The 26,962-nt window shown below is 40.1% G+C and overlaps 2 protein-coding genes across 2 annotated transcripts in view; one reads left to right on the forward strand and one right to left on the reverse strand.

Moving 5' to 3' along the window:
- Positions 1-25,033, forward strand: part of LOC125836088 (putative late blight resistance protein homolog R1B-8) — a 29,445-nt gene extending 4,412 nt beyond the window's left edge. Inside the window, 2 exon segments of the mRNA XM_049515172.1 lie at positions 21,843-22,796; positions 22,798-25,033. Coding sequence (XP_049371129.1) covers positions 21,843-22,796; positions 22,798-25,033 — 3,190 coding nt within the window.
- The window catches only part of LOC125835990 (uncharacterized), a 154,656-nt gene that overhangs the window by 30,549 nt on the left and 97,145 nt on the right, over positions 1-26,962 (reverse strand). The gene's annotated exons all lie outside the window — the stretch shown is intronic.

A 26,962-nucleotide genomic window follows, 5' to 3' on the forward strand; every position in this document is an offset into this window, starting at 1 on the left:
GAGGCTTGTGAGTAACATGTTGGAATCGAGATGGTGGATAAAGTAGAAGAAAAATCATACCGTTTAGGAGTTTGAGACACTCTAGTAGATCGCCGAGGAGGCTCAAGAAGAGCAGACCTTGAAAAAATCTCAGATTCTGATTGTGGAGCAATCTCAGGTGGCGGATCTGTTTCAGGATGGGGTAAAGTTGGCCGACGTCATTCATACACAAATCCTGGTTTGAAACGCTTAGAAGACAATGACAAATCCTCAAAAGTAGGAAGAAGAGGAGAAACATAAGATGACTTAATATGAGTAGGAAAGAAATACTGATTCTCAAAGAAAATAACATTTCTAGAAACACGAAATTTGTTAGAACTTGGATCATAGCAAATAAATCCTTTCTGTGAAGTACTATAGCCCATAAAAGCACATTTAATAGACTGAACAGAGAGTTTATTGCGTTGAAAATGAGGCAGGTGCACAAAACAAACACAACCAAATGTATGAAAACTATGATAGCTAGGATGCTTGTGAAAAAGACAATAATATGGAGACTCAATGTTTAACACTTTAGATGGAAGTCTATTAATCAAATAGACAGAAGTAGACAAAGCTTCAACCCAATATTTAGATGGAACAGAGGACTCAATCAATAAAGTACGAATGATATCCAAAAGATGACGGTTTTTAAGCTCAGCAACCCCATTTTGTTGTGGCGTATATGGGCAAGAGCATTGTGATACAATTCCTTTCTCAAGCAAAAAATTATTGAATTCATGAGACATATATTCTCCACCAGAATCAGATCTTAATATTTTGATGCATGTGGAAAATTGAGTCTCAACGTAAGCCAAAAATTTCTTGAATATGGAAAACACTTCAGATTTAGATCGAAGAAAATACACCCATGTAAACCGACTATAGTCATCTATAAATGTCACAAAATACTTGAAATGAGCATGAGAAATAACTGGTGAAATGCCCCAAACATCAATATGAATGACATTAAAACACTTTGCAGCATGACTACCAAAATTAGGAAAAGGAAGAGTTTTACTTTTGCCTAATTTACAAGTAGAACAATCAAAGAAAGAAGCTGAAAATTGATTTTTATTTCCCAATAATCCAAAATTGGACAAATGAGACAAGCAATAGAATTTGGATGTCCTAGACGTTTATGCCAAACCTCATTCTTAGTAGTGGTAGAAGAAAAAGCTAGAACACGAGGAATAGAAAAATGTATAGGAAACAATCTGCCAACTTTAGGCCCCTTTGCGATTATCATCCCCGACACCTGATCCTGCACAAGGCAACCATTACGAGAAAAATTCACATTACAATTGTTATCTACCAATTGGCCAACTGAAATAAGACTAGTGGAGAGCTTTGGTGATACAAAAACATTCTTGAAAGTTTCAGTAATATCCCCAACCTTGGTAATGGATAAATTACTACCATTGGCAACCTGAATTTGTGTTGGACCACTATACTCACGAATGTTTTTAAGTATATTAGTTGAGTTGGTCATATGATTGGAAGCGCCAGAATCAACAAGCCAAAATTTAGATATTACATCATTACCTTGTAGTCCCAAAGTTGAAAATGCTGACAAGATCATTTGTTGTACCGTTTCAGGAGTAAGAACTTGTCCTACTGAAGACAAGTTATCTGTAGTGGAACCATTTATCCCAACTTGAAAAGCCTTTGCCCTACGATTTTGAGGATGTGTGGGACACAGTTTGATAATGTGTCCTTGTTGTTTACAATAATTACTGTAACATCCGGCAATTTGAAATATCTATGAAGAGGCTTAAAAATCGGAAATAGTCATTTTTGGAAGGAATTCAAAAAAATTAGAAATTTGGCTAAGTGTGGAAATCAGTGAGTTTTGGCCAACTTTGAGCAGTCATAACTCCTAGCTCCGGATGAGTTAGGAGTAGTTACAGTTATGTTTGGAAATCCCTTGGAATAATCTTTCCAACGCCGCCGAGTTTGCTCGATCCCAAGTTCGTATTAGCGAGTTATGCCCTTTGAAAGTTGGGCAGTTGGCAGGGAATCCGTCCGGAAAATTTAAGGGCATTTTGGTCTTTTCCCTAGCCATTTCTTTTGGGATTATATTGTGGTGTTAGGCTGATTTTTGGATAATTTTGTCCCATTTTAAAAGAGTGAGAGCTAGGGCTTGAGAATGAAGAGGAGAAGAAGAGGAGAAAGAGAAGATCAAGCAAGGAGTTTCCGTCAAGGATCGTCGGGGGTGATCCCTACTAGGTATGTGAGTTCTTAGTGTGGGTTGATCCTTTCCCCCACACACCAAAATCATTATTATTGAGAAAGATTGGATATGTTGTTGAAGTTGTTGGGTTGTGTTGTTGATGTTGTTGATTGTGTTGTTGAAGTTATTGTTAGTTGTGGGACATGATTTGGTTGTGTGTTTGAGCTGAATCTCTAGTATATTGGGGGGTTTTATGATCCTTAGTGTTTGGGGTTGAATCCATTGAGGTTAGAGAGGTTTAGAGTTGGAGAAAAGAGGGAGAAAAGTCGGGTTTTCTGGGGAAGGGTCTGGCGCGTCGCGCCAGCCAGCACGCCCCAAAGGGGACTCTGAAGTCCAGCCCTTGGGGCGGCGCACCTCTCAGAGTGCCAGTAGGTGCCTTCTGAGCTTCGAGGACTGGTGCTTCGTGCCTTGCAGAGCGCCAAGGACGCCATGTTCTCCCTTTCTTTCCACACTTTCTCATGCATGTTCCTAGGTATTGTACCTATGTTTCCTACTTGTTTCCAACACTCTAATGTACATTTAAACCTCCCGAACTCATCTATAAACATGCGATCATATACCTTGAATCCATGATTCAATTCGAGGCGAGTTTGGATCAAAGTCAAGTGAAGTTAGAGTCAAGTTAAGCAAGTTAAGAAGTAAGTCCAAGCAAGTCTTTAGAGTTGTTAAAGAGTCTTTATTGAACGTTTTAACTTCATTTTAAGGCTCAAGTTTCAAGTCGAGTAAAGAATATAGAGTTTCAAGTTAAGTCAAGAACATAAAGTTGAGTTCATTTCTCAAAGTTATTAGGGAACTATGTATTCCCAAAGAAGTTTTAAAGAAATGTTTTTACATTTAAACAAGGTTGGAAACTGAGATTTCCAAAGAGCCTTCGGGCTAGTTTTTGAGTAATTATCTCAATCAGCAGAAAGACATATGTTTTAAAAAACATAAGAGCAGTACATTTTTGGGAGTAGTATCGAGCAACGAATTGGGGGAGTGTTCAAAGAACCCACAGCCCCCATAGAACCATGTTAGCCACCATGGGTAGAAAAAGGGTCATACTTTTTAGATAAACCCTTTTCCAGATAGACTAGTGGATCCATTAGGCAGTTCAAGTCTTATACCTTTGGCCGGGTGTAAGATGCTCTGGCAGCGTGAGGTCGATCGTCGTATCATCACTATAGCTCTTAAGTGATGCTTGTCGGTTAGAGAAATTCCCACAGCAGTTATTGTATTTTCATACACAGAAATTATTGTATTTTTATATACATTAGTTCATTGTATATCTATATACATCTCAGGCTTATTGTAACTTTGTATACACACAGAGTTTATAATATGTTTTAAACAGTCTTTCTTTATATCGCACTTGCTTTAAATTGCCTTATATTGAAAGAAGTCAGTCAGGTTGAGTTGAGTTGAGCCAGGTAAGATATTCAGTTTCTTCCAGATTTCCTTCTAGCCTTTGTTGCTTAGTTTTCCAACTCGCATACTCGTACATTCCATGTACTGATGTCAGTTGGCCTGCATCTTATGACGATGCAGATACAGGTACCCCGGATCAGCATCCTGCATGTCGTTGATCCAGCTGAGCACTCTAGAGTCAGTGGTGAGCCTCCTTGCATTCCGGAGGACTCAATTATTTTGTATTCTTAGTTTTGTTTTATTTGGATGTTGCGGGGTCTGTCCCAACATCCATCTCAGTATTTTAGAGGCTTCATAGACAGTCAGTCAGTTAGTTTTGAGTCTCTCATCTACGTATATATGTAAATATTCTATTTTTAGATTCGAGTTGCCTTTGTGGCCAGATTTCATAAGTTAAGTTGTTTTGTATCAGAGCAAAAAGTTCTAGAGTCCTAGGGAGTCTATCAAGAGTCCTAGGGTGTAGGCTCGGGGTGTGAAAAACTTGGTATCAGAGCATAGAGTTCAAGAGTCCTAGGGAGTCTATGAAGTCGTGTATGTAGAGTCCTAGTTATCTATGTGAAGCGCGCCACATCTATAATTAGGAGGCTACAACATTTAAGAAGATTTCTCATTTCTTTCACACTCATCTCGTGCATTAGAGTTGATCTCTAAAAAGCTTCCTTTTAATCTGTGCTTGCACGTGTTTTCAGATAGTCATGTCTCCACGAAGAGTTGGTAGAGGGCGTCTTCCTAGACGTTATGTGGATGAGCAAGAGTTACTTTATGCCCCTGGAGTGCAAGATCAAGGGGAAGTTTCTAATGCCGAGTTCAGAGAGGCAATTAGAATTCTGAGTCAAGCTGTAACTAATCAGATTGGTCAGCAAAGGGGAGCTCGACAGGAAGGAGCTAACACTTCTAGGATCCGTGAGTTCTTGGGGATGAATCCTCCGAGTTTCATGGGTTCGAGTACTACTGAGGATCCAGAGGACTTCATTGAGGAGTTGAAGATTTTTTATGTGATGCATGTGGCAGATACTGAGCGGGTTGAACTAGCTGCGTATCAATTGAAGGATGTTGCTAGAACTTGGTTCGACCAGTGGAAAGAGGGCAGAGCTGAGAATGCACCACCTGCGAGTTGGGCTGATTTTGAGGAAGCTTTCTTGGAGCATTTCTTTCCTCGAGAATTGAGAGAGGCCAAGGTACGTGAGTTCCTCACACTTAAGCAGGAGTCTTTGAGTGTTCATGAGTACAGTCTGAAGTTCACCCAACTATCCCGCTATGCTCCGGAGATGGTGGCGGATATGAGAAATAGAATGAGCTTGTTTGTTGCTGGACTGTCTCGGTTGTCAAGTAAGGAAGGTAGGGCTGCAATGCTTATCGGGGATATGGACATATCCAAGTTAATGGTCTATGTACAGCAGGTTGAGGATGAGAAGCTGAGGGACAGAGAAGAGTTCATAAGTAAGAGAGCCAAGATCGGTAATGAGTCCGGGCAGCAGAAAGGTAATTCAAACCGTTCCTCCTTTCAGCAAAGGCAAAAGGGACCTGCTCCATCATCTGCTAGAGCACATGCACCCAGATACAAAGGTGAATTTTATGGCCAGAATTCAAAGGACTTCAGGGCTAGACCAGCACAATCTTCGGGTAGTGTGGTACAAGGGAGTAGTAAGCCTCCTGCCTGCGCCAAATGTGGTAGGAACCACTCAGGTATTTGTCGAGAGGGCTCCATTGGTTGTTTCAGGTGTGGTCAGAATGGACATTTCATGCGAGAGTGTCCAAAGAATAGGCAGGGTAATGGGGACAATAAAGCACAGTCTTCTTCAGTTGTTCCACAAGACAGGACGGCACCTAGAGGAGCTACTTCTAGTGTAGGTGGAGGAGCAAACCACCTCTATGCAATCACTAGTCGCCAGGAGCAAGAGAACTCTCCTAATGTTGTCACTGGTATGATCAAAGTCTTTGCTTTTGATGTGTATGCTTTGCTAGACCCAGGAGCAAGTTTATCTTTTGTAACTCCTTATATTGCAAATAAGTTTGATGTTCTTCCTGATAGACTTTGTGAACCCTTTTGTGTTTCTACAGCTGTTGGGGAGTCTATTCTAGCGGAAAGAGTCTATCGTGATTGTCCTGTTTCTATCAATCACAAGAGCACCATGGCTGATTTGGTTGAGTTAGACATGGTAGACTTTGATGTCATTCTAGGTATGGATTGGCTTCATGCCTGTTATGCATCATTAGACTGTAGGACCCGAGTGGTCATGTTTCAGTTTCCGAATGAGCCAGTCTTAGAGTGGAGTAGTAGTTCAGCAGTGCCTAAAGGTCGTTTCATTTCATACCTTAAGGCAAGAAAGTTAGTTTCAAAGGGTTGTATCTATCACTTAGTCTGAGTTAATGACTCTAGTGTTGAGGTACCTCCTTTTCAGTTACTTCCTATAGTAAGAGATTTTCCAGAAGTTTTCCCTGATGATCTACCCGAAATTCCTCCTGAGAGAGAAATAGATTTCGGCATAGATCTCATTCCAGATACTCGTCCTATCTCTATTCCGCCATATAGAATGGCACCAGCGGAGTTGAAAGAGTTGAAAGAACAATTGAAAGATCTCCTAGAAAAGGGTTTCATTCGATCGAGTGTCTCGCATTGTGGTGCTCCGGTCTTGTTTGTGAGAAAGAAAGATGGTTCCCTTAGGATGTGTATAGATTACCTCCAGTTGAATAAGGTTACCATCAAGAACAAGTACCCTCTCCCGAAGATTGATGATCTTTTCGATCAGCTTTAGCGTGCCACTTGTTTTTCGAAGATTGACCTCAGATCAGGCTATCATCAGTTAAGAGTAAGGGAATGTGATATTCCGAAGACAGCCTTCAGAACCAGTTATGGTCATTTTGAGTTTTTGGTCATGTCCTTTGGTTTGACCAATGCACCGGCAGCTTTCATGGACTTGATGAATAGAGTCTTCAAACCTTATTTAGATACATTTGTAATCGTCTTCATTGACGACATACTAGTCTATTCAACGAATGAAGAAGATCATGCTAGTCATCTCATAACAGTTCTTAAGATTTTGAAAAACAAGGAGTTGTATGCCAAGTTCTCTAAGTGTGAGTTTTGGCTTTAGTCTGTGGCATTCCTAGGCCACAGTGTGTCCGGTGACGGAATTAAAGTAGATACTCGGAAGATTGAGGCAGTGCAGAATTGGCCTAGACCCACATCTCCAACTGAAATTAGGAGTTTCTTGGGTTTAGCTGGCTATTATAGAAGGTTTGTTGAGGGGTTCTCGTCTATTGCATCTCCTTTGACAAAGTTGACTCAGAAAGCAGTGAAATTTCAATGGTCTGAAGCTTGTGAGAAAAGCTTTCAGGAATTGAAAAAGAGGTTGATTACAGCTCCAGTTTTGACGCTACCAGAAGGTACTCAAGGTCTTGTGGTGTATTGTGATGCATCTAGAATTGGTTTGGGCTGTGTCTTAATGCAGAATGGCAAGGTTATAGCTTATGCCTCCAGACAGTTGAAAGTTCATGAGAAGAATTACCCAACCCATGACTTAGAGTTAGCGGCTATAGTGTTCGCTTTGAAGATATGGCATCATTACTTGTATGGTGTGCATGTTGATATATTCACTGATCACAAGAGCCTTCAGTATGTGCTTACTCAGAAAGAGCTTAATCTCAGACAGAGGAGGTGGTTAGAATTACTCAAGGACTATGACCTGAGTATTCTTTACCACCCAGGTAAGGCTAATGTTGTTGCTGATTCTTTGAGCAGGTTGTCTATGGTTAGCACCGCCCATATTGAAGGAGGAAGGAGAGAGTTAGCAAAAGATGTACACAAACTGGCATGCTTGGGAGTCAGATTTACAGATTCCGCAGAAGGAGGAATAGCGGTGGCGAACGGGGCCGAGTCATCCCTAGTGTCAGAAGTGAAAGAGAAACAAGATCAAGATCCCATTTTGCTTGAGTTGAAGGAAAATGTTCAAAAGCAAAGAGTATTAGCTTTTGAACAAGGGGGAGATGGTGTTTTGAGGTATCAAGGTAGATTGTGCGTACATATGGTAGATGGACTCCAAGAAAGGATTATGGAGGAAGCTCATAGCTCCAGATATTCCATTCATCCGGGTTCCACGAAGATGTATCATGACTTGAGAGAAGTTTATTGGTGGAATGGCATGAAGAAGGGCATTGCAGAGTTTGTTGCTAAGTGTCCAAATTGCCAACAAGTGAAAGTTGAACACCAAAAGCCCGTTAGTTTAGCTCAGAGGATAGAACTTCCAGAATGGAAGAGGGAGATGATCAACATGGATTTCATCATAGGGTTGCCAAAGCCTCGCAGACATCATGATTTTATTTGGGTAATTGTCGATAGAATGACAAAGTCAGCCCATTTTCTACCGGTAAAGACTACCAATTCAGCAGAAGATTATGCCAAGTTATATGTTCAAGAGATAGTGAGACTTCATGGAATTCCAATCTCCATTATTTCAGATAGAGGTGCACAGTTCACTGCACAGTTCTGGAAATCTTTTCAGAAAGGCTTGGGTTCGAAGGTGAACTTAAGTACTGCCTTTCATCCTCAGACTGATGGGCAAGCAGAGCATACTATTCAAACTTTAGAAGATATGTTGAGGGCTTGTGTGATCGATTTCAAAGGTAATTGGGATGATCACCTACCTCTCATTGAGTTTGCCTACAATAACAGTTATCACTCTAGCATCCAGATGGCTCCATATAAAGCTCTTTATGGGAGAAGATATAGATCTCCTATAGGATGGTTTGAAGTTGGTGAAGCATAGTTGATAGGACCAGATTTAGTTCACCAAGCTATGGAGAAGGTGAAGGTGATTCAAGAGAGGTTGAAAATGGCACAGAGTCGTCAAAAATCCTACACTGATGTTAGGAGAAGGGCGTTAGAGTTCGAGGTAGACGATTGGGTATATTTAAAAGTTTCCCCCATGAAAGGGGTTATGAGGTTTGGAAAGAAGGGGAAACTTAGTCCCTGGTATATTGGACCTTACCGCATAGCCAAGAGAATTGACAATGTTGCTTATGAGTTGGAGTTACCACAGGAACTAGCAGCGGTTCATCCGGTATTTCATATCTCCATGTCGAAGAAGTGCATAGGTGATCCTTCATCGATCCTGCCAACAAAAAGTGTTAGGATCAAGGATAACTTATCTTATGAGGAGATTCCTGTGCAAATTTTAGACCGTCAAGTTCGTGGGTTGAGAACGAAGGATGTAGCCTCAGTTAAGGTCCTTTGGAGGAACCAATTTGTTAAGAAAGCCATTTGGGAAGCCGAAGAGGACATGAAGAAGAGATACCCATATCTCTTTGAATCCGGAGGAAATGTAGACCAAGGTACTAATTTCTTTCTTAGTGCTCTTTAAATTTTTGTGAGCATGTTGTTGCTTGTTGTTGTTTGCATGAATTGCTTGTTGGGTGTTTGAGTTTGATGTTACACCCTTAGCCTTGTTAGAGTAATCTCATTCGAGGACGAATATTCCCAAGGGGGAGATATTGTAACATCCGGCAATTTGAAATATCTATGAAAAGGCTTAAAAATCGGAAATAGTCATTTTTGGAAGGAATTCAAAAAAATCTGGAAATTTGGCTAAGTGTGGAAATCAGTGAGTTTTGGCCAACTTTGAGCAGTCATACCTCCTAGCTCCGGATGAGTTAGGAGTAGTTCCAGTTATGTTTAGAAATCCCTTGGAATAATCTTTCCAACGCCACCAAGTTTGCTCGATTCCGAGTTCGTATGAGCCAGTTATGCCCTTTGAAAGTTGGGCAGTTGGCAGGGAATCCGTCCGGAAAATTTAAGGGCATTTTGGTCTTTTCCCTAGTCATTTCTTTTGGGATTATATTGTGGTGTTAGGCTGATTTTTGGATCATTTTGTCCCATTTTAAAAGAGTGAGAGCTAGGGCTTGAGAGTGAAGAGGAGAAGAAGAGGAGAAAGAGAAGATCAAGCAAGGAGTTTCCGTCAAGGATCATCGTGGATATCGTCGGGGGTGATCCCTACTAGGTATGTGAGTTCTTAGTGTGGGTTGATCCTTTCCCCGATACACCAAACTCATTATTATTGAGAAAGATTGGATATGTTGTTGAAGTTGTTGGGTTGAGTTGTTGATGTTGTTGATTGTGTTGTTGAAGTTATTGTTAGTTGTGGGATATGATTTGGTTGTGTGTTTGAGCTGAATCTCTAGTATATTGGGGGGTTTTATGATCCTTAGTGTTTGGGGTTGAATCCATTGAGGTTAGAGATGTTTAGAGTTGGAGAAAAGAGGGAGAAAAGTCAGGTTTTCTGGGGAAGGGTCCGGCGCGTCACGCCTGCCAGCGCGCCCCAAAGGGGACTCTGAACTCCAGATCTTAGGGCGGCGCGCCTCTCAGAGTGCCAGCAGGTGCCTTCTGAGCTTGGAGGGCTGGCGCTCTACGCCTTGCAAAGCGCCAAGGATGCCATGTTCTCCTTTTCTTTCCACACTTTCTCATGCATGTTCCTAGGTATTGTACCTATGTTTCATACTTGTTTCCAACACTCTAATGTACATTTAAACCTCCCGAACTCATCTATAAACATGCGATCATATACCTTGAATCCATGATTCAATTCGAGGCGAGTTTGCATCAAACTCAAGTGAACTTAGAGTCAAGTTAAGCAAGTTAAGAAGTAAGTCCAAGCAAGTCTTTAGAGTTGTTCAAGAGTCTTTATTGAACATTTTAACTTCATTCTAAGGCTCAAGTTTCAAGTCGAGTAAAGAGTATAGAGTTTCAAGTTAAGTCAAGAACATAAAGTTGAGTTCATTTCTCAAAGTTATTAGGGAACTATGTATTCCCAAAGAAGTATTAAGGAAATGTTTTTACATTTAAACAAGGTCGGAAACTGAGATTTCCAAAGAGCCTTCGGGCTAGTTTTTGAGTAATTATCTCAATCAGCAGGAAGACATATGTTTTAAAAAACATAAGAGCCAGTGCATTTTTGGGAGTAGTATCGAGCAACGAATTGGGGGATCATTCAAAGAACCCACAGCCCCCATAGAACCATGTTAGCCACCATGGGTAGAAAAGTGAAACGACCCCAAAAATGCCCGAAAATGTGCTTCGGAAACACCTATAATTGTAATTTCCATATATCTCAAAATCCATTTCGTTTTTCGAAAATCCGACTTCATATTCTTGTTTAGGGGGTCAAATTGAGTGGGAAATGGGTCTAACCCAAATTTTAGAGCAACCGTATCAAAATCCAAAATTTCCAAGTGAAGCCTTTTTCGAGGGTCTACTTTGGAGGGTCATATCTCCTAGCACACAAATTATTTGGTGGCCAATAATATATCCATGGAAATCCCTTTGAGTTAGCTATCTAACGCACTTCGTTTCACCTCATTCGGAGTTCGGACGAAGAAGTTATGCCCATTTTCGTAAAATCTTTCCGGCAGAAAAAGACAATTTCCAGTAGCTAATTTTACTGTTCACCCGCCCCATTTTTTTTTCTAAGTGTTGGACGATTTTCTTCCAAAGGGCATATGTTATTTCCTATATAGCATTAGTTCAAATTTCATCTCTAAAACATTTCCAAAACACCTCTCCCATACTTAGACACATTTTCTCTCAAGTTCTCTCAAGAACCCTAATCCAAAACCTTCCTCAAGATTGAAGAGACTCTTGTTCCAAGTTGCAAGCTTCCATTGAAGACACTCTCAAGACCTTCATAAGAACTCAAGGTATGTGGTGTTGAACTCATGGGTCCTTCCACCCATAGTGCCTAGACTCTATTCTACTCACTAATTCATGGTTTAAGTTAAGATTCATATATTAGTCTTGTTCTTTGTAATAATTTCCTACACATTGAATTTTAAACATGAAAAGTGATTGTTTTGAGCATGTTGTGACCCTAGAACTTGAACCTAAATTTGGAATGGATGTGGAGATTTTCATGTGGTATTGTGGGTGTTAAAAAGGTGTTGTTGTAGGTTGTTCATTGGTTTGGCTGCATAATTACTACCCTATTTCCCATGCTCTTTGATTCCATTACATGCCTTCAAGGTGTTTGACAAAATGTCCAACTATGGAGAATTGATAAATTGATGCTTTAAAGCTTGAGTTATGAGATGTATGGAACTCCAAAGATGTGTTGATGACAAACTAAGCTTGTGTATATGTTCATTCCATACGTGAGATTGCATTAGAGCCTAATGAGAATTTCCTATATAAAGTGTTGCATGACCATGTCCGGTCCGGGGGAAAAGAACCGGACAACCATGTGAGAGGTTTATATCTCACCACCTAGGATGCTTGGGGTGTGACCAACATCAACCATGTGAGAGGTTTATATCTCACCACCTAGGATGCTTGGGGTGTGACCAACATCAACCATGTGAGGGGTTTATACCTTGCCACCAGGGTGTCCGGGTGTGAACGGCATCCCCCATCCTAAGTTGGGGTTATAGATTGGTTGGATCATGCATACACATATGATATCTACTATTAGTATAGATTTACTTAAACATGTTTTGACTTCACTTTGATTATGCATCCTCATATTGTTATTCATAATGCCTATGAAACTATTTCTTGTATTTCGATTGTGTCCTTGTCTATTGTTGTGTTGCACCCCGCATACTTAGTACATTCCAAGTACTAACGCATATTTTGCCTACATGATGTCACCATGTAGGGATCGGAGCTACTCTTGATCCTTCTCTCCATTCACGTGGCTAGTACGACGCTTATCCGAGTTTGTTGGTGAGTCCTCAATAATTCGAGGGCTATGTTATGTTTCTTACTCCTATGTTTTGAGACTTTAGCTTGCAATTGTATTTTAACTATGAGGGGAGCCGGTAATATGTCATGGCCCCCGTCCTATCTATGTATGTAGAGGTGTGCGTTGGACAAGTATTTTGTAAACGAGCTTGACTCTTATTCTATGATGTCATTTTGAAATGGTTTGCCTTAGTCCCTATTTCCCGTTAATTAATGTTGAATGTACTTCCGCGATCGATGAAGTGTGATGACAAGTTTGAGAGGCTTGTTTGGGGTTCCTTCGGGTTCCTCATTCGCCATGTCACCTCTAGGCCCTAGGCTTGGGTCGTGACAAGCTTGGTATCAGAGCACTAGGTTGTTAAATCCTCGGAGTCCAACACACCGCGTTGAGTAGAGTCCTAATCATGGTTGTGAAGCGTGCCACGACTATGAATGGGAGGCTACAAAACGTTTTAGGAAAGGTTTCCCTTCTTCATGTTCTATGTCGTGCTTAGAGTGTGATAAGGTGATTCCTCCCTAACGCTTGTTCTTTGATTGCTAGATCATCATGCCAAACATGAGGGGAAGACGGGCCCGATCACCGGAAGAGCCACCCACCAATGGTGAGCTCCGTGATGCACTCACCATGCTTGCACAAGTGGTATCTAACCAAGTGCAACAAGGAGCCCAAGCTCCTCGAACTACCACCCCGGGGGAAAGGGTGAGAGATTTCATGAGGATGAACCCTCCGGTCTTCCATGGTTCAAAGGTAGATGAGGACCCGCAAGAGTTCATCGATGAGGTATGCAAAATCTTGACCATTATGGATGTTGGTGCTTGTGAGAAGGCGGAATTGGCGGCTTACCAACTCAAAGGGGTTGCTCAAATTTGGTTTGATCAATGGAAGGGTGAGAAAGGTAATGGCTATGTGGTGTTGTGGGAGGAGTTTAAAATTGCTTTCCTTAATAGGTTCTTCCCTCTTGAGCTTAGGGAGGCAAAGTTGGTGGAGTTCATGAACTTGAAGCAAGGAGCTATGAGTGTGAGGGAGTATGCCCTCAAATTTGTCCAACTCTCCAAGTATGCACCTCACTTGGTGGCCGACTCTAGGTCGAGGATGAACAAATTTGTGATGGGTGTATCCGACTTGGTTAGTGAGGAGTGTCGGTCCGCTATGCTCATTGGAGATATGGATTTGTCTCGGTTGATGACTTATGCCGAGCAAATGGAGGAGGAGAAATTGAGGAAGAGAAGGAGGCACGAGGCCAAGAGGGCCCGATTGGAGAATAGGTTCCCTAAGGGTGCTAGATTTCATCAAGGCCGAGGAAACCCTCATGTCAACCGGGGATTTGCTATCAATGTTCCTAGACCTCAAGGGGGAGGTGAAGTGGGTTCTATGGATGTATGCCCTAAGTGTGGGAGGAAGCATGGTGGTCCTTGCATGAAGGGTTCGGGTGCTTGCTTTGAATGTGGAGAAGTAGGTCATAAGAGGTTTGAATGTCCCAAGATCCGCAACAAGGTTCGAAGTGCTAACACTACTCCTTTGGGTAGAGGTGCTTCTCAAAGTGGTGCCCCAAGGAACAATCGATTTTATGCTTTGCATGGTAGACAAGGTGTTAATGAGACCCCGGATGTGGTGACCGGTATGTTGCAAATCTTTGATCTTGATGTTTATACTTTGATTGATCCGGGTGCCACCCTTTCCTTTGTTACCCCCTTAGTTGCTAGAAAATTTCATGTTGAGTCAGAATTGTTGCATGAGTCATATGAAGTATCTACTCCCATTGGTGTCTCTATTGTTGCTAGAAAAGTGTATAGAAATTGTCCGGTTTGCATATTGAATAAGTTGTTGCCTTGCGATCTTATTGAGTTGAACATGGTGGATTTTGATGTTATTCTTGGGATGGATTGGTTGCATGCATATTATGCTTCTATTGATTGTAGGACTCGTAAAGTCAAGTTCCGATTTCCTAATGAACCCGTCCTTGAGTGGGAGAGCCGGGATGTTGTGGTGAAGGGGAAATTCATTTCTTGCATTAAAGCCCATAGGTTGATTTCCAAAGGGTGCTTGTACCATATTGTGAGAGTCAATGATGTGGAGTCTAAAGTCCCTCCTATTGAGTCTATTCCGGTTGTTAATGAGTTTCTAGATGTCTTCCCAGAAGACGTTCCCGGTGTCCCTCCCGAAAGGGAGATAGATCTTGGTATAGACCTCCTTCCCGATACTCAATCTATTTCTATCCCCCCTTACCGTATGGCCCCGGCAGAGTTGAAAGAGCAATTAAAAGATTTGTTAGAGAAGGGATTTATTACACCTAGTCATTCTCCCTGGGGTGCTCCGGTTTTGTTTGTGAAGAAGAAAGATGGGTCTCTTAGAATGTGTATTGATTATCGACAACTTAATAGGGTCACCGTCAAGAATAGGTATCCTCTTCCAAGGATTGACGATTTATTTGACCAATTGCACGGGGCTAGTCACTTCTCTAAGATTGATCTTCGGTCAGGGTATCATCAAGTGAAGGTGAGGGAGTGTGATATTCCCAAGACGGCCTTTCGTACTAGGTATGGGCACTATGAGTTTGTGGTGATGTCTTTCGGGTTGACTAATGCTCCGGCTCTCTTTATGGATTTGATGAATAGGGTTTTCAAACCCTACCTTGATTCTTTTGTGGTGGTGTTTATAGATGACATCTTGATCTATTCTCGGGGTGAGGAAGAGCACAAGGGTCACTTGAGGGTGGTACTCCAAAGATTGAGGGAAGAGAAGTTGTACGCTAAATATGAAAAGTGTGAGTTTTGGTTGAAGGAAGTTGCTTTCCTAGGCCATGTGGTGTCGGGGGATGGTATTAAGGTGGATCCTAAGAAGACCGATGTTATTAGGAATTGGCCTAGACCTTTGACCCCGTCGGATATAAGGAGTTTCTTGGGTTTAGCGGGTTATTATAGGAGATTTGTAGAAGGGTTTTCTTCTCTTGCTTCTCCTATGACTAAGTTGACTCAAAAGAAGGCTAAATTTGTGTGGTCGGATGAGTGTGAGGAAAGCTTCCAAACTTTGAAAGAAAGGCTTGTGTCCGCTCCTATTTTGTCACTTCCGGATGGGTTAGAAGGTTTTGTTGTTTATTGTGATGCTTCCCATATTGGTTTGGGTTGTGTGTTGATGCAAAGTGGTAAGGTTATAGCCTATGCTTCTAGGCAACTTAAGGTTCATGAAAAAAATTACCCAACCCATGATCTTGAATTGGCCGCCGTGGTTTTTGCTTTAAAGATTTGGCGTCATTATTTGTATGGGGTGCATGTTGATATCTTCACCGACCATAAGAATCTCCAATATGTGTTCACACAAAAAGATCTTAACTTGAGACAAAGGAGGTGGTTAGAATTCCTTAAGGATTATGATATGAGTGTTCACTATCATCCGGGGAAAGCTAATATGGTGGCGGATGCATTGAGTAGAGTGTCCATGGGTAGCTTGGCTCATGTGGAGGAAGGTAGTAAAGAGTTGGCTAAGGAGGTCCATCGGTTGGCCAAATTGGGAGTTAGGTTAGAAGGGGTGGATAGTGGAGGAGTAGTTGTTGTTGATGGTTCAAGGTCTTCCTTGGTTGATGAGGTGATAGTCAAGCAAGATCTTGATCCTTCTTTGGTAGAATTAAAGGCTTCGGTGAGTAGTGGTAAGGTGGAGGTTTTCTCCCAAGGGGGAGATGGTGCCCTTAGGTACCAAGGTAGATTATGTGTTCCTTGTGTGGATGGTGTGAGGGAAAGAATCCTTGATGAGGCTCATAATTCTTCTTATTCTATTCATCCGGGGTCAACAAAGATGTATAGAGACTTGAGGGATGTGTATTGGTGGGGCGGTATGAAGAAGGACATTGCAAAATTTGTTTCGGGTTGCCATAGTTGTCAACAAGTCAAGGCTGAACATCAAAGGCCGGGTGGCCTAACTCAAGACATTGAGATACCTACTTGGAAGTGGGAAGAAATCAACATGGATTTTGTAGTGGGCTTACCCAAGGCTAGAAGAGGCTTTGATTCGGTTTGGGTGGTGGTTGATCGGATGACAAAGTCGGCTCATTTCCTACCGGTTAAAACTACTTACGGGGCTGAAGAGTATGCCAAGTTGTACATTCATGAATTGGTAAGGTTGCATGGGATTCCTTTGTCTATCATCTCGGATCGTGGTGCCCAATTCACTTCTCACTTTTGGAAGTCATTCCAAAGGGGTCTTGGTACAAAGGTAAAGCTTAGCACGGCCTTCCACCCTCAAACGGATGGCCAAGCCGAAAGAACAATTCAAACCTTGGAGGATATGCTTAGAGCTTGTGTATTGGAGTTGAAAGGTAGTTGGGATGATCATCTTCCTTTGATTTAATTTGCATACAACAATAGTTATCATTCTAGTATCGGTATGGCTCCTTTTGAGGCACTTTATGGTAGACGGTGTAGGTCACCGGTTGGGTGGTTTGAAGTCGGAGAGGTGGCCTTGTTGGGTCCGGATCTGGTCATGGATGCTCTTGAGAAGGTAAGGATGATTAGGGAGAGGTTGAAAACAGCCCAAAGTCGTCAAAGGTCTTATGTCGATGTGAGGAGACAGGATCTTGAATTCAAAGTGGGTGATTGGGTTTATTTGAAGGTTTCTCCAATGAAAGGTGTGGTTCGTTTTGGTAAGAAGGGGAAATTAAGTCCTAGGTATGTCGGTCCTTATGAGATAATAAGAAGGGTTGGTAAAGTAGCCTATGAGTTGGGGTATTCCATGTATCGATGTTGAGGAAATGTGTTGGTGATCCTAACGCTATTGTACCTCTTGAGGTTGTGGGTGTTGTAGAAGATAATTTGACGTATGAAGAAGTCCCGGTTCAGATCTTAGATAGACAAGTTAAAAGGTTGAGGAACAAAGAAGTGGCGTCTGTTAAGGTGCTTTGGAGAAATCAACAAGTGGAGAGTGCTACTTGGGAGGCCGAAGCGGACATGCAAAGACGTTATCCTTATCTATTCAACTCCACTCAAGCCTAAGGTATTAAATCAAGTCATTTGTACTCCATCGAGTCTTACATTTCAGCCTCTGAATCATTAATGTGCATACATGTTTAAATTGATGAGTTATGGATGCTTTACACTAAGTTTTGAAATCTTAAAGTGATGTTTAAATAAAAATTTTGCATTCATGTTGGGGCTGATATGTTCTTACTAAGTCTTGCCTTGTACGTCTCTTCCACATTCGGGGACGAATGTTCCCAAGGGGGAGATATTGAAACGACCCCAAAAATGCCCGAAAATGTGCTTCGGAAACACCTATAATTGTAATTTCCATATATCTCAAAATCCATTTCGTTTTTCGAAAATCCGACTTCATATTCTTGTTTAGGGGGTCAAATTGAGTGGGAAATGGGTCTAACCCAAATTTTAGAGCAACCGTATCAAAATCCAAAATTTCCAAGTGAAGCCTTTTTCGAGGGTCTACTTTGGAGGGTCATATCTCCTAGCACACAAATTATTTGGTGGCCAATAATATATCCATGGAAATCCCTTTGAGTTAGCTATCTAACGCACTTCGTTTCACCTCATTCGGAGTTCGGACGAAGAAGTTATGCCCATTTTCGTAAAATCTTTCCGGCAGAAAAAGACAATTTCCAGTAGCTAATTTTACTGTTCACCCGCCCATTTTTTTTTCTAAGTGTTGGACGATTTTCTTCCAAAGGGCATATGTTATTTCCTATATAGCATTAGTTCAAATTTCATCTCTAAAACATTTCCAAAACACCTCTCCCATACTTAGACACATTTTCTCTCAAGTTCTCTCAAGAACCCTAATCCAAAACCTTCCTCAAGATTGAAGAGACTCTTGTTCCAAGTTGCAAGCTTCCATTGAAGACACTCTCAAGACCTTCATAAGAACTCAAGGTATGTGGTGTTGAACTCATGGGTCCTTCCACCCATAGTGCCTAGACTCTATTCTACTCACTAATTCATGGTTTAAGTTAAGATTCATATATTAGTCTTGTTCTTTGTAATAATTTCCTACACATTGAATTTTAAACATGAAAAGTGATTGTTTTGAGCATGTTGTGACCCTAGAACTTGAACCTAAATTTGGAATGGATGTGGAGATTTTCATGTGGTATTGTGGGTGTTAAAAAGGTGTTGTTGTAGGTTGTTCATTGGTTTGGCTGCATAATTACTACCCTATTTCCCATGCTCTTTGATTCCATTACATGCCTTCAAGGTGTTTGACAAAATGTCCAACTATGGAGAATTGATAAATTGATGCTTTAAAGCTTGAGTTATGAGATGTATGGAACTCCAAAGATGTGTTGATGACAAACTAAGCTTGTGTATATGTTCATTCCATACGTGAGATTGCATTAGAGCCTAATGAGAATTTCCTATATAAAGTGTTGCATGACCATGTCCGGTCCGGGGGAAAAGAACCGGACAACCATGTGAGAGGTTTATATCTCACCACCTAGGATGCTTGGGGTGTGACCAACATCAACCATGTGAGAGGTTTATATCTCACCACCTAGGATGCTTGGGGTGTGACCAACATCAACCATGTGAGGGGTTTATACCTTGCCACCAGGGTGTCCGGGTGTGAACGGCATCCCCCATCCTAAGTTGGGGTTATAGATTGGTTGGATCATGCATACACATATGATATCTACTATTAGTATAGATTTACTTAAACATGTTTTGACTTCACTTTGATTATGCATCCTCATATTGTTATTCATAATGCCTATGAAACTATTTCTTGTATTTCGATTGTGTCCTTGTTTATTGTTGTGTTGCACCCCGCATACTTAGTACATTCCAAGTACTAACGCATATTTTGCCTACATGATGTCACCATGTAGGGACCGGAGCTACTCTTGATCCTTCTCTCCATTCACGTGGCTAGTACGACGCTTATCCGAGTTTGTTGGTGAGTCCTCAATAATTCGAGGGCTATGTTATGTTTCTTACTCCTATGTTTTGAGACTTTAGCTTGCAATTGTATTGTTACTATGAGGGGAGCCGGTAATATGTCATGGCCCCCGTCCTATCTATGTATGTAGAGGTGTGCGTTGGACAAGTATTTTGTAAACGAGCTTGACTCTTATTCTATGATGTCATTTTGAAATGGTTTGCCTTAGTCCCTATTTCCCGTTAATTAATGTTGAATGTACTTCCGCGACCGATGAAGTGTGATGACAAGTTTGAGAGGCTTGTTTGGGGTTCCTTCGGGTTCCTCATTCGCCATGTCACCTCTAGGCCCTAGGCTTGGGTCGTGACAAAAAGGGTCATACTTTTTAGATGAACCCTTTTCCAGATAGACTAGTGGATCCATTAGGCAGTTCAAGTCTTATATCTTTTGCCGGGTGTAAGATGCTCTGGCAGCGTGAGGTCGATCGTTGTATCATCACTATAGATCTTAAGTGATGGTTGTCGGTTAGAGAAACTTCCACAGCAATTATTGTATTTCATACATAGAAATTATTGTATTTTTATATACATCAGTTCATTGTATTTCTATATACATCTCAGGCTTATTGTATCTTTGTATACACACAGAGTTTATAGTATGTTTTAAACAGTCTTTCTTTATATCGCACTTGCTTTAAATTGCCTTATATTGAAAGAAGTCAGTCAGGTTGACTTGAGTTGAGCCAGGTAAGATATTCAGTTTCTTCCAGATTTCCTTCTAGCCTTTGTTGCTTAGTTTTCCAACTCGCATACTCGTACATTCCATGTACTGATGCCAGTTGGCCTGCATCTTATGACGATGCAGATACAAGTACCCCGGATCAGCATCCTGCACGTCGTTGATCCAACTGAGCACTCCAGAGTCAGTGGTGAGCCTCCTTGCATTCCGGAGGACTCAATTATTTTGTATTCTTAGTTTTGTTTTATTAGGATGTTGCGGGGTCTGTCCCAACATCCATCTCAGTATTTTAGAGGCTTCATAGACAGTCAGTCAGTTAGTTTTGAGTCTCTCATCTACGTATATATGTAAATATTATATTTTGAGATTCGAGTTGCCTTTGTGGCCAGATTTCATAAGTTAAGTTGTTTTGTAAATCTTGCATTTGCATTGAGTTTTTCTGTTGAGTTAGGTTTCCGCTGAGTTAAGAAATTCCGGCCAAGGGTTCGCTTAAGGCCAGCAATGGTCTCCTAGTGCCGGTCTCACCCAAGGAGTAGGCTCGGGGCGTGACAATTACAGAACTTCTTGCCACAATTGCTAGCAATATGACCATATTTCTTGCAAATGTAGCATTGAGTTCTAGCCATATTCATGCCATTTCCTTTCCCTTGAGCTGCAAATGTAGCCGTGACAACATTTCCTTGATGGAAAACATTTTGTGTGAAGAGACGCTGCTCTTCACGAAGTAATTCCCTAAAACAGACATTCAACGAGGGAGATGGATCACGGCTCATCAAGTTGGAGCGAACACTTTCAAAGTCAGATCGTAATTTCATCATGAATTGATCTCGCTTGCTTTGTTCATGAACTTCTTGAATGATGGAGAGAGATTCAAAAGGTATTTTAGCATAAACGATATCGGTAAATTCAGCCCATAAGTTCTGAAATCCAGAGAAATAATCTTGAATAGAGAGACCTCCTTTAGAATACATAGCAATTTTATTCTCTAACTGAAAGCGCCTTGCACTATGGTCTTGGTTGTAAACCTTTCGTAAATAATCCTACATGGTCTCTGTTGTCTTGTATGGCCTGAGATGAAGAACAATAAGAGGGTCAATTGACCCTAAAATCCATGTCATCACCCGAGCATCTTTAACCTTCCATTGACCGAGCTTTGTAGGATAGGTAGGAGTAGGATCGCTTCCATCTATATGTCCCCATAATCATTTTTCGGTGACAAATAGTTGGAATTGAAATTCCCAGACAGAGTAATTTTTTCCTGTGAAACGAACATGGAAGGACTCAAACTGATATGACACCATGATCTTGACAAGCTAAGGAAAATAGAAATGTAATGATGCAAAATAACCAGAATGACCAAGACTAAGATTCCAAGACACTTTGGACTAACTGTTGACTAACAGTAAGCAGAACCAAAACTTTCAAAAAAAATTCTAAAAGGAACCACATATGAAAGACACTAAGAATTTAAGCACTGAAAAAGGCTCTAATACCGTGTCAGTTTTGATGAATGCCTCTCAAAGTGAGAGTCTTTCCATTATATAGAGAGAATAAAGACTACACATCCCTATAGATCTGTCATTCCTATCCCTAAAGATCAGCTATTCTATCTCTACAAATTTGCTATTCAATCCCTCTAAATCTGCTTTGCTATCCCTCCAAATCAGCCAATCTATCACAATACATATTCCTTTGATTCTACAACAAATCTATTTGATCATGCTATTTTATTTCACTACATAATTACATTAATATATACAATTGTTTAGATGTCCATCATGCTAACATGATGAAGACAAGGATGATCAGACTTATGAAGACTCTCAACTCTCCGAGCTAAATGAGGATGAGCAGACTGATGAATATGCTCAAATCTCCAAGCAAGATGAGGATGATCAGAATGATAGAGACTCTCGAATCTTCAAGCTAGCACATCTACTCTTGAAGATTATTCCAACTGAACTGGAGGTTATGCACATATGCTATACAAATTTGAAAGATTCAACTTCAGCAGAAATTGGACGCTTTATTAAGAAGATCATGGAAACCTCTCCGGACATTCTTTGGGAATATCTTATTCATCTACAAGAGCACATGATAACTGTTATTACCCCTAGCACTTTAGGGGATCGAAAAATTCATGTCATGATTGAGTTCCTATTAATTATTCTTTTTGATATGCCCAATGACTTTATTCATCATGACAAATTATTTGATTTTTTGGCATTTGTTGGAGCACTTATCAAAGAGGTATCAACTCTTGTTCGCGACTTAGAAGAGAAATTAAGGAATAAAGAGAGTACCGATGAGACAAATCGTGCAACCCTAAAGTTACTAGAAATTATTGAAATCCTCAAGGAAGATCTCAAACATGTTTATCTGAAAGTCTCAGATTTATCTCAATGTTGCTTCCCCATGAGTGATGGACCTCTCTTTATGCATCTGCTACAGAGACACTTAGATGATTTGCTGGATTCCAATGCTTATTCAATTGCTTTGATAAAGGAACAAATTAGGCTGGTGAAAGAAGACCTAGAATAAATAAGATCTTTTTCTGTGAATATTGAGCAAGAATGGTATAAAGATCTCTGGGCACGTGTTTTAAATGTGGCATATGAGGCAAAAGATGTCATTGATTCAATTATTGTTCGAGATAATGGTCTCTTACATCTTATTTTCTCACTTCCCATTACCAGAAAGAAGATCAAGCTTATCAAAGAAGATATCTCCAATTTACATGAGAAGATTCCTGAGAATAGAGGTCTCACTGTTCTGAACTCTCCCAAGAAGCCAGCTGAGCAAATCATTGACAACTGATAAAATAATTGTAGGTTTTGAGGAGAAGACAAACCTGATACTTAGAAAGCTAACCAGTGGACCGGCAGATCTAGATGTCATTTCTATCACTGGTATGCCGGGTTCAGGTAAAACTACTTTGGCATACAAAGTAAAAAATGATAAATCAGTTTCTAGCCATTTTGAACTTCGTGCATGGTGCACGGTCGACCAAGGATATGCCGAGAAGAAGTTGTTGGATAAAATTTTTAATCAAGTTAGTGACTCAAATTCAATATTGAGTGAGAATATTGATGTTACTGATAAGCTACGGAAACAACTGTATGGAAAGAAGTATCTTATTAGCTTAGATGACGTGTGGGATACTACTACATGGGATGAGTTAATAAGACCTTTTCCAGAAGTTGAGAAAGGAAGTAGAATTATTTTGACAACTCGAAAAAAGGAAGTGGCTTTGCATGGAAAGCTCTACACTGCTCCTCTTAATCTTCGATTGCTAAGATCAAAAGAAAGTTGGGAGTTATTAGAGAAAAAGGAATTTGACAACGAGAGTTTCCCTGATGACCTATTAGATGTTGGTAAAGAAATAGCCGAAAATTGTAAAGGGCTTCTTTTGGTGGCTGATCTAAATGCTGGAGTCATTGCTAGGAGGGAAAAGAAAAGGACTGTGTCGCTTGAAGTTCAAAATAATTTGAGTTCTTTTATTTTGAACAGTGAAGTGGAAGTGATGAAAGTTATAAAATTAAGTTATGACCATTTGCCACATCACCTGAAGCCATGCTTGCTTTACCTTGCAAGTTGTCCAAAGGACACTGCACTGACAATCTCTTTGTTGAAAGCTGTATGGAGTGCTAAAGGACTTGTGGAACAGATAGAGATGAAGAGTGTGAAAGAAGTGATGGATGTTTATATGGATAACTTAATTTCCAGTAGCTTGGTAATTCTTTTCAATGAGATAGGTGATGAACCGAGTTGCCAACCTCATGATCTTGTTCATGACTTTTGTTTTATAAAAGCAAGAGAGGAAAAGTTGTTTGAATGGATAAGTTCAAGTACACCATCTTCTTCTTCAGATTTGATGCCACGTATAGTGACCATTCATTATAACAGCGAGTTATTGGGGCTTAACAATTTTGTCCAGTTTGATTCAAATAAGAAAAGGCATTCTGGTAAACACATGTATTCTTTGACAGTAGTTTGTGACGACAGTGTTTCTGAAACATTTCAACTAAGACACTTGAGGCTTCTTAGATACTTGGACCTGGATCCCTCTTTTATCAAGGTGAAAGATTCTTTGCTGAATGAAATATGCATGTTGAATCATTTGAGGTACTTATGCATTAGGACAGAAGTTAAATCTCTGCCTTTGTCTTTCTCAAACCTCTGGAATCTAGAAATCTTGTTGGTGCATAATGAAGGATCAGCCTTCGCACTATTACCGCGAATTTGGGATCTTGTAAAGTTGCAAGTACTGTCCGTGAATGATTCTTCTTTCTTTGATATGGATGCAGATGGATCAATAGTGATAGCAGAGGACACAAAGTTAGAGAACTTGAGAATATTAGGGAAACTACTCGTGCTTTCCTATTCGAAAGATGCAAAGTATATTTTCACAAGGTTTCCCAATCTTCAAGTGCTTGTATTTGTTCTCAAGGAATCATGGGATTATTCAACAGAACAACATTGGTTCCCGAAATTTGATTGCCTAACTGAACTAGAAAACCTTAGTGTAGGTTTTAAAAGTTCAAACACAAACGACAGTGGGTCCTTCGTAGCAACAAATCGGCCGTGGGATTTTCACTTCCCTTCGAATCTAAAAAAATTGTGTCTACTTGATTTTCCCCTGTCAACCAATTCACTATCAACAATAGCGATACTGCCCAACTTTGAAGAAATGACACTTTATGATACAATCATCCATGGGGAAAAATGGAACATGGAGGAGGAAGACACCTTTAAGAATCTCAAATGTTTGAAGTTGCATAGAGTGACTCTTTCCAATTGGGTGGTTGGAGAGGAATCCTTTCCCGCGCTTGAGAAATTAAAACTGGAGGGATGTTGTGATCTTGAGGAGATTCCGCCTAGTTTTGGGGATATTTATTCATTGAAAATTATCGAACTTGTAGAGAGCCCTCAACTTGAAGATTCTGCTATGAAGATTAAGGAATATGCTAAAGATATGAGGGGAGGAGACGAGCTTCAACTCGTTGGCCGGAAGAATAACCCGTTATTTAAGTAGCATTTTATATGAACAAGTTCTTCTCCATTTTTTTGCTCTTCTGATTCCTGTAGTGGCAAATGTTAAAAGATGTCTACAATGTGTTTTTGAATACTAAATAGAAATATCATTGTTATAAACAAGTTTGAGAAATATACATAGCCTTATATTATGTCTCGACAATATACATCTGCCCCTGACCTATATCGTTATAGGTTTTGTTTTCTTCTTTCTCTTATAAACTACTCTTCTTCTCTTTTTTTGGGGATAATGTTTTGTAAGCGCCATTTGATCAATATATTGAAAATGACTTTTTATATGTCTGACTATATCTGCAGAATTGTGAGATTTACCGCCTAGTTTTGGAGATATTTATTCATTAAGAATTATCAGAGTTGAATGAATATATGACAGGAGAAGACAAGCTTCAGGTCCATGTACGCTAAAAAATATGTGAGTACAGATGAATTTATTACTTATTCCCTTTTTCTTCATTTGTTCTTTCAAGTTATTTACATATCATGTGTTTACTCTTCAAGTCCAGCTACATCACGACTCTTTGTACTATATGAAAGTTATTCTATATCTCAGTTTTTTCAAGATATACATTTATTGCTAATTCTTTGGTGCTTCAGTCTCAAAGAGGGAAACAAGTCTCGTCGATGAAGTAATTGCATAGCTGGCAAATGTAACCAGACAAAGCCTGGCTTAAACATATGCAACAAATCATGATCGATGCCTCATTCGTTTGTTTGATTGGTTTTTCAACGGATGGCGGGGCTGAAGTGTGTAACTTCTCCTAGTTGTCCTTGTTTTTGTTGTTGGTCAGGGAAGCTTTTTCGGAGGAGCAACGATTTTTGTGTGATATTAATTCTCACTTATTCATTTATTGTAATGCAAAGAACACAAAGTAAAATATGTTACAAAGAAAGTAAATTTTCTGTTCCAAAGCAAAACAAGAGTTTCTGTAGAATGTGATGTAATGGCCTTTAATTCCATTAACATTCACAATGTGTTATAAAAAATTAACTCTTGACTCTACAATAACTCCTATAGAAATTTCATTTATAAGTAGTGCCTTTGTGAATGCTAAGAAACCAACAAAAAGGAAAATAAAACATTTCCCTCCTTTCTTCTTATCTTTAGAATATTTTTGGGCAATTGGTTTTAGGCAACCTCCAAACTCTCAGTCACGAGTGCACGTGTTTGAGAGTAACTGTGGAACCTTGGGGAGCGACCGGCTACAACGATTTGCACTGAAGTCGAGCCAAAATCGCTTTCATGGCAGTGGCTTGCCACGACACAATGTTTGTGATAAGTTATTTACTACTTTATAATTCCAATCTAATATCAATATTGTAGATATTTTCCCAACAATTTGAAAGCGATTTACTAACATACAATATTGATAAATGGTTATTTCTTTGAACAAAACTTTTTCTGATTTCTCAAAACTTGAGCCTTTGGATGGAAATAATTTTAAACGATGGTCACAAAAACTTTTAATTTTCTTTGAACAATTAGAAGTTGATTATGTTTTATTTAACGAACCTTCTATGAATGGTTCTAATACTACTATTGATTCTAGCAATGTTATGGTTGTTGATGATGTTGCTAAAAAGAAGTTTGAAAAGGATAACAGAACTGTGAGAGGACAGTTGCTAAATCATACGACTAATCCTTTATTTGATTTATTTGTTACTTATAAATCTGCCAAAGAAATATGGGATAGTTTGAAAAAGAAATATGGTGCTGATGATGCAGGAAAGAAAAAATATGTTGTTGGTCAGTGGATTAAATTCCAAATGGTTGATAATAAGCCAATAATGGAACAGGTTCACGAATATGAGAACTTGACTGTTGATGTTCTAAACGAGGACATGAAGATGTGTGAGATATTTCAGGCTAATGTTTTGCTTGAAAAATTCCCACCATCTTGGAGTGATTATA

The sequence above is a fragment of the Solanum verrucosum genome, unplaced genomic scaffold (genome assembly GCF_900185275.1).
Source record: "Solanum verrucosum unplaced genomic scaffold, falcon-dt-bn FXZP01000208.1, whole genome shotgun sequence".
Taxonomy (NCBI): Eukaryota; Viridiplantae; Streptophyta; class Magnoliopsida; order Solanales; family Solanaceae; genus Solanum; species Solanum verrucosum.